The sequence below is a fragment of the Mizuhopecten yessoensis genome, unplaced genomic scaffold (assembly GCF_002113885.1).
Source record: "Mizuhopecten yessoensis strain PY_sf001 unplaced genomic scaffold, ASM211388v2 scaffold10527, whole genome shotgun sequence".
Taxonomy (NCBI): Eukaryota; Metazoa; Mollusca; class Bivalvia; order Pectinida; family Pectinidae; genus Mizuhopecten; species Mizuhopecten yessoensis.
The window spans coordinates 74,991-84,310 of record NW_018408591.1 but is presented as its reverse complement, the minus strand read 5'-3'; the positions used below and the strand labels follow the sequence as shown (position 1 = coordinate 84,310).

General features: G+C 37.7%; 1 protein-coding gene across 1 annotated transcript; it reads right to left on the bottom strand.

Annotated features, from left to right (window-relative positions):
• Positions 1-201: 201 nt before the first annotated feature.
• On the bottom strand, positions 202-990 carry LOC110460951 (chondroitin proteoglycan 1-like). Its single transcript, XM_021514182.1, has one exon. The coding sequence runs from the start codon at positions 988-990 to the stop codon at positions 202-204; it is 789 nt and encodes a 262-aa protein (XP_021369857.1).
• Between the last annotated feature and the right edge of the window lie 8,330 nt (positions 991-9,320).

Here is a 9,320-nt window from a genome sequence, read left to right as displayed (position 1 = left end):
AAAAATCAACTTAGTTTTTCACAGGTCAAAACGTTTTATAAATCTATGATATGGAAACATTCATATTTTTTTTCTATTTTCATATCAATCAACATGACCCACATAGACAGTTTACAATTAAATTTAAGCAGGCAAATATTTTCTTTCTATTTTGAAATTTCCCTTTCCTGATAAAACCATTCTTGATCCGCCAACCCCTAATTACTTTTTTGGGATGGACATGTCGAAGTGGATTGTCATTAGTATCACCTCATATCCTAGTGTTGTCATTAGTATCACCTCATCTCCTACTGTTGTCATTAGTACCACCTCATCTCCTATTGTTGTCATTAGTATCACCTCATCTCCTACTGTTGTCATTAGTACCACCTCATTTCCTAATGTTGTCATTAGTATCACATCATATCCTATGGTTGTCATTAGTACCACCTCATATCCTACTGTTGTCATTAGTACCACCTCATATCCTAATGTTGTCATTAGTATCACCTCATATCCTACTGTTGTCATTAGTATCACCTCATATTCTATTGTTGTCATTAATATCACCTCATATCCTACTGTTGTCATTAGTACCACCTCATATCCTAATGTTGTCATTAGTATCACCTCATATCCTACTGTTGTCATTAGTGTCACCTCATATCCTACTGTTGTCATTAGTGTCACCTCAAATCCTACTGTTGTCATTGGTATCACCCCAAATCCTACTGTTGTCATTGGTATCACCTCATATCCTATTGTTGTCATTGGTATCACCTCATATCCTACTGTTGTCATTAGTACCAACTCATATCCTACTGTTGTCATTAGTATCACCTCATATCCTACTGCTGTCATTAGTATCACCTCAAATCCTACTGTTGTCATTGGTATCACCTCAAATCCTACTGTTTTCATTAGTATCACCTCATATCCTATGGTTGTCATTAGTATCACCTCATATCCTACTGTTGTCATTGGTAACACCTCATATCCTACTGTTGTCATTGGTATCACCTCATATCATATTGTTGTCATTGGTATCACCTCATATCATCTTGTTGTCATTGGTATCACCTCATATCCTATTGTTGTCACTAGTACCACCTCATATCCTACTGTTGTCATTAGTACCACCTCATATCCTACTGTTGTCATTAGTATCACTTCATATCCTACTGTTGTCATTAGTATCACCTCATGTCCTATGGTTGTCATTTGTATCACCTCATATCCTACTGTTGTAATAAGTATCACCTCATATCCTATTGTTGCCATTAGTATCACCTCATATCCTATGGTTGACATATGTATCACCTCATATCCTACTATTGTCATTAGTATCACCTCATGTCCTATGGTTGTCATTAGTACCACCTCATATCCTATTGTTGTCATTAACATCACCTAATATCCTATTGTTGTCATTAGTATCACCTTATATCCTATGGTTGTCATTAGTACCACCTCATATCCTACTGTTGTCATTAGTATCACCTCATATCCTACTGTTGTCATTAGTATCACCTCATATCCTAATGTTGTCATTAGTGTCACCTCATATCCTATAGTTGTCATTAGTATCACCTCATATCCTATGGTTGTCATTAGTATCACCTCATATCCTACTGTTGTCATTAGTACCACCTCATATCCTACTGTTTTCATTAGTATCACCTCATATCCTACTGTTGTCATAAGTACCACCTCATATCCTACTGTTGTCATTAGTGTCACCTCATATCCTACTGTTGTCATTAGTATCACCTCATATCCTATGGTTGTCATTAGTATTACCTTATATCCTATTGTTGACATTAGTACCACCTCATATCCTATTGTTGTCATTAGTATTACCTCATATCCTATTGTTGTCATTAGTAACACCTTATATCCTATTGTTGACATTAGTATCACCTCATATCCTACTGTTGACATATGTATCACCTCATATCCTACTATTCTCATTAGTATCACCTCATATCCTACTATTGTCATTAGTATCACCTCATAACCTACTATGTCGCCCCACATCTTACAGTTGACGCAATTCATGGTAAATGTCTAGAAAGCCAATGTTATTATGACCCCATTGAAGTGTATAGTAACATTTTTAAGTGCTCTTTTTCTGATGCACCTTAATTAACCTAACTTCAGTTTTTTCCCCCTATTTTACATTGGGACAACGCAGTAGAAAGGTCCTACATGTAGCAACAACATGGCAGCAAATCAAACAAAATATAGTTCCATTTTCAAAATTTAATTTTGTAGAATTTATACAAGTCGAATATTATCATCATATTCTTAACACATCACACCAATCCAATCATGTGTAATGTTAATTCATATCAGAATAACAAAATTACATCAAGGGCTGTTTCACGGCGGACATGAACCAAGTACGCCCTGTGCTACGTCATTGTAGTGTATCAATACGCGGTGATAAGGTCACCGGTGTTATGCAAAAATTAAAGTCATGTTTGTTAATGAGTCGAGGCATACAGAATGTAAATATTTAAGATCTGCTCCTACAGTTTGCATTAGAAGAATTTCGTATCCGATTGTTGGTTCATTGCAGTAAATTACTTGATGAGGTTGTCTATACACAAGTATAAATAGAATATGTGATATTAACAAACTGCACTGGTGCTTTCTCTTATTAAGTTACAAAGACTGGGTTCACAACGGGGAATTAAATTACTTATTAAATCTATAGTGAATTTTTACTGTTAATTTTCCACGGCAACCTTTCGGGCAGGCTGATAGAATTAGTTGGATTGATAGTGTTTCTATTTACATAAGGCTAGCACAACCCATATCGGATCGAAGGGGAGTCATTATTCAGTTAATCGTGACGAGCGTCTTCTTAATTAGACGAATTGAAGAAAACTTTATTCAATGTTTTTTTCGTTATGGATCTTAAGCAGTTTCCATTGGATCAGCAGACGTGGACATTATTAACAGATAGCCTGTTACAGGGCAGGTTTAGTTGTTGTCAGATTGACTGTAACACAGGGACTTGATAATTTGCTAAAGCTATATGTATATATTGACCTAAATTGACGTTTTCAGCGAACCTTTTGAACTTGATAATGTATTACCTGGACAGCTTGGTGTACTTACAGAAAATAATTAGGATGAGATTGAAATGGCAAAGGCTTTGTTAATTTTCAATTACTGAAGAAATAAAACCGTTGAATTCTCTGAAATAAGTTTGTCACTAGCGCCTACTTGCTGAGTTAATTTTCATTCATAAAATCAGAACAGTCACTTTTGTTATTTTTATTCGGTATAATAAACACATTAATGACACCATATCGGTGTGACATGAGGATTTGTCTCCCCTCTGTCTCGGGGTGACAAATCCTCATGTCACACCAATAAGGGGTCATTGATTGTTTATCATTGGAGATCAGGGAATATCATGAAAAAGATAAGTGGAGGTGATAAAGGCTAATTGATAACAATGGAAGTAATAAAAGCCAGGGTCCAGAACAATCAGGGGAGATAATAAACGTTATTATATATATAAATATATCAGGGGAAGTAATTAAGGTCAAGATATTCAGGAGAGGTAATGAGGTTAATTAATATACTGCATAAATCAGGGGAAGTAATTAAGATCAAGATAGTCAGGGGATGTAATGAGGGCTAATATACTGCATAAAGCAGGGGAAGTAATTCAAGTCAAAAGAAATTAGGGTAGGAACACATAATATACAGGAGACGTGGGGAAGGTAAGTAATGTCAATGTTAAGGTAAAGCTGAAGACAACAGGGACTAGAATTCAGTTTTGGGCTGACAAAGTCAGAGAGGAAAGTGGCGGTACCATGTCAGAACACATTCCGCGTGGCGGTTCCGTCAGGCAGACAAGCCCCTTATTGGGTGGAGTTATCATGTCAGCAAGATGTATGTCTTGGTATACGTTCCAATGCTTCTGAATCTGTGCTACCTGTCTGAGTAGATTAATCGTTTGTAATGTACCGTATTTCCAATGGTTGAGCACCGATATGGCACTGATAAAGCTCGAAATATGTCCCAGACTTCGAAATAAGATCGATAGCGCTAAAACAAGCCATTTCCAGTATATATAAATAAACGTTTTCTGCATTTAAGATAAACACACTATGATATTTGTCAAATGTCAACAGGCGGGAACGTTCGGAAGGACTTGTTCAGTTATAATGTACGTAGATATTTACACTCAGTCTAGCGTGACACTATGCTAATGGCGCTAACATGTCAGCATCGTTTTGTTTTTCTCTTCTCGTTTCATTAAATTGCTGATTATTAAAAAAAAAAAACTATTTATTTTTCGACTAAATCGCCAGGTGACTAAGAGGGGTTTATCTGTAGGCATGTGCACGTGTCCAATATTAAACTAATCTTAACCAACGGTTGCGGTTAAAAAATCGGAAAAATAATAAATAGACAAAAACTATTTCCTTCCCATTATAGACCTTCATATTTCATCAGTAGTCCCTCGAAAAAGATTTAATTGTCCATGTCTAATTGAAAAACACTAGAGAATGCCTCCGAACATTTTCGTTGATGCAGTTTCTCCCCTTAAGCTCATTATGGATAAACCTGGCACATGTGGTTCCGGTGACGTAGTTGTAAGAACGAGTATAATGATCGGATCCTGGTCGGGCCTCATTGCATTTCTTCGACAACAAAACTGTTGTAGACTTTATCTGTTTATTTCGTGTTTATATTATTTTTATAAAAGTTCCGTTGAATTTCTTTTCAGAAAGGATATATCATTCAAGTTATAGACATGCCGAGGAAAAGTGTCCAACTCATACTAAGATTGTTTGATTCGAGTATTAATCAGAGCATTAATTATAAATTATCTTCATATCAATGTGTCTGATTGCATGATGCTGGTTACATGAGGAGGTAATACAAAATCATGTCGCCCTCACGCTCAAATTTCACTGATAATCTATGCTATTGTGCTAAAGTTTTGATTTTTTTCCCCGGCATAATGTAAAATGTTCATTGCCCTTACAGTAGGGTGTCACACCTGCCCTTGCAGTAGGGAATCGCAAGGACTAAGAATTGCCCTTGCAGTAGGGAATCACATTTTTACTTGCAGTACGGACTAAAAATTGCCCTTGCAGGAGGGAATCACAACTGCCCTTGCAGGAGGAAATCACAATTGTCCTTGCAGTAGGGAATCACATGTGTACTTGCAGTAGGGAATCACAATTGTACTTGCAGTAGGGAATCACAATTGTACTTGCAGGAAGGAATCGTAATTGAACTTGCTGTAGGGAATCACAATTGTACTTGCAGTAGGGAATCACAATTGCCCTTGCAGTTGTCCTTGCAGTAGGGAATCACATTTTTACTTGCAGTACGGTCTAAAAATTGCCCTTGCAGGAGGGAATCACATTTTTACTTGCAGTACGGTCTAAAAATTGCCCTTGCAGGAGGGAATCGCAATTGCCCTTGCAGTAGGGGATCACAATTGCCCTTGCAGTAGGGAATCGCAATTGCCCTTGCAGAAGGGAATCCGATTGCCCTTGCAGTAAGGAATCACAATTGTACTTGCAGTAGGGAATCGTTATTGTACTTGCAGTAGGGAATCACAATTGTACTTGCAGTAGGGAATCGCAATTGTACTTGCAGTAGGGAATCATAATTGTTCTTGCAGTAGGGGATCACAATTGTACTTGCAGTAGGGAATCACAATTGCCCTTGTTGTAGGGAATCACAATTGCCCTTGTTGTAGGGAATCACAATTGCCCTTGTTGTAGGGAATCACAATTGCCCTTGCAGTAGGGAATCGCAATTGTCCGTGCAGAAGGGAATCGCAATTGAACTTGCAGTAGGGAATCATAATTGCCCTTTCAGTAGGGGATTGCAATTTCCCTTGCAGAAGTAAATCACAATTGTCCGTGCAGTAGGGAATCGCAATTGCCCTTGCAGAAGGGAATCCGATTGCACTTGCAGTAAGGAATCACAATTGTACTTGCAGTAGGGAATCGTTATTGTACATGCAGTAGCGTGTCACAATTGCCCTTGCAGTAGGGAATCGCAATTGTCCGTGCAGAAGGGAATCGCAATTGTACTTGCAGTAGGGAATCATAATTGCCCTTGCAGTAGGGAATCGCATTTGTACTTGCAGTAGGGAATCGCAATTGCCCTTGCAGTAGGGCATCACAATTGTCCGTGCAGAAGGGAATCGCAATTGAACTTGCAGTAGGGAATCATAATTGCCCTTTCAGTAGGGGATTGCAATTGCCCTTGCAGAAGTAAATCACAATTGTCCGTGCAGTAGGGAATCGCAATTGCCCTTGCAGAAGGGAATCCGATTGCACTTGCAGTAAGGAATCACAATTGTACTTGCAGTAGGGAATCGTTATTGTACTTGCAGTAGGGAATCACAATTGTCCTTGCAGTAGGGAATCGCAATTGCCCTTGCAGTAGGGAATCACAAGTGTCCGTGCAGAAGGGAATCGCAATTGCCCGTGCAGTAGGGAATCACAATTGTACTTGCAGTAGGGAATTACAATTGTACTTGCAGTAGGGAATCGCAATTGTACTTGCAGTAGGGAATCGCAATTGCCCTTGCAGTAGGGAATCACAATTGCCCTTGTAAGAAGGAATCACAATTTTATTTGCACTAGGGAATCACAATTGTACTTGCAGTAGGGAATCGTTATTGTACATGCAGTAGCGTGTCACAATTGCCCTTGCAGTAGGGAATCGCAATTGTACTTGCAGTAGGGAATCATAATTGTTCTTGCAGTAGGGGATCACAATTGTACTTGCAGTAGGGAATCACAATTGTACTTGCAGTAGATAATCACAATTGTACTTGCAGTAGGGAATCACAATTGTACTTGCAATAGGGAATCACAATAGTACTTGCAGTAGGGAAATCACAATAGTACTTGCAGTAGGGAAATCACAATCGCGGAGAAACAAAGAATCGTGTACAGTAAGGACAATATATGTAAAACATTGCCTTCCTAATCAAACCTGTCGTTTGTGGAAGAAACGTGTTATATAATTCATGTTCAAACACAAACGTAATCATAACTCGATATTTCATTGAGAGGGCAATAGTTCTCTCTGGCCGGGCAATAGTTCTCTCTGGCCGGGCAATGGTCTTTGAACTAATAACCGACTGTGGTGAACCAGATTAACATTTTGGAATGGTCAAAACCCCTTTATATATTAGAAAGAAGAAAACCACATACAATAAGGTTATAGATACTCTTATATTGTGTTCCGCTTAAATTATACAAAGAAAATACAATGCTCCCATTGANTCTGGCCGGGCAATAGTTCTCTCTGGCCGGGCAATAGTTCTCTCTGACCGGGCAATAGTTCTCTCTAGCCGGGAAATAGTTCTCTCTGGCCGGGCAATAGTTCTCTCTGGCCGGGCAATAGTTCTCTCTGGCCGGGCAATAGTCTTTGAACTAATAACCGACTCTGGTGAACCAGATTAACATTTTGGAATGGTCAAAAGAACAAAGAAAAAACAATGCTCCCATTGTATCACTGGCCATGTATTCGAGTTTGTTGAGTATGGTGTTTGGAGAGACTGTCAAGGACTTATTATATATACTTACTGTACATTGTGTACAAATATTTACCACTGGGGATTTATTGTAGAACGTTATGTGAATTTGTTGACGAGCTTTATTAAGTAGATTTCTTTTAGAGCGTTCTGATGTAGACGTAGGCGACTATAATGTGGGCCCCGTAAATATGAAGGCAGTTTCTGCAATGTCATCTGTATTTGGAGCATTGGAGAAATCAAGCATTAACTTGCCGTATCACCCCATTATATGTGTATCGTAAGACAAGATTAATGTAGCGGGTTTTGGGGATTTGTATTCTACTACAGTACATAATAGGGCATAGACATAACCAAAATTGATCTGCTACCTCAATTGCATCGCTTGGAATCATTTTCATTTTCTACCTTTCCCGTCCACATTTTGATTTTATATTAACCTTCTCGTTCCTGGGATGTTCCCCTATGTACAGTTGTATATGTACTTGACATCTGTCTTCACATCGCCATAGCTGTTCCGAAGACGTTGTACCCGATTAAAAAAGGTCAGTGTGTTGAATCTATCAACATTTTATGACGATAACCAATCTACCGCTGAGCGTGGCCGTCGATAGTCCTTGTCCCAATTTATCTGTGGAATGCCTTGTCGAGGAAGGTTCTAAAACGTCAGATCAAAGATAAAAATAACGTCAAAACTACAATCTCCTTTCATCTTCAGTCTTTGATATCAGGACATCGCGTAAGTTCTCGCGAGATAACGCGGTACTTAATACCTCGTGAAACAGACATTTCAGCAATCATCTATTCATACACTGGCGCATGTCTCTTCTGCTATATCCGTTCACGTCAAAGAAATCGACAAAGTAATTTTAATAAAAGAAATTCGAGATAATGAAGATGTAGATTAAAATACAGATTAAAAACGATACTTGTTATCACCTTTGGTTGCGTAATGGAATCGCATATTAAACAAAAAAGATCCTGTATATGTTTATCGTGTCGGTAATGCGGTTCAACCCAATCCCCTGACATAATTACAATACCTCATTATTTCATTTGATTAAAAAAAAAAAAAAAAAAAAAATGAACTTTTATCATAAATCCATGTTTGCTTTCATTATAACGACGCATTTGTTTTTGATTATTACAAAAGATCCTATTTCTGTATTTCAAATTTTACAATAAATCTGTACCTATCTTAATTATTAAAATGCAAAACGTCAAAAGAATAAAACAAACTATGTCTAAAGTGCCACGAAACATATATGAAGGGGGAAACATTTACCGATAAACTCTATATAACTTTACAAATCAACAGTTTTAAGCTTCGACTGACAATTCATACTCTAATAAGTATTTCATTTAAATTCTGCCTGAATAAATTATAGCTACAATGTTACGTAAAATAATGAAACACGAAGAAATGAAGCACATGTTTGAATTCTTGTTTATGAAAGCAGAAAGCCATACAAAGTAACAAAGTAATGAATTATTAGAATAAATTTATACTTATTTTCGTTATTACAATACATTCATATTTGATTAAGTTACATGTAGTTCTACCATATAGTGACCACCTTCAACTAATTGAAAATTTTGTCACGAAGTTGGGTTTATGCAGCACAAACGACAGACTATATATATTACATAATAATTAATGATTAATCACTTAGTTAAAGTTAAGAGAAGGAAAATTTAGTTCGAGGAGAGTCCGAGAGAGAGGTCCCAGCAAGCCAGTGATCGGGCAGCCCCCACCGACAAAGCTAGTTCGGAAAAGGGGGAAAAGAAGGGAAGTGGTAAAGTA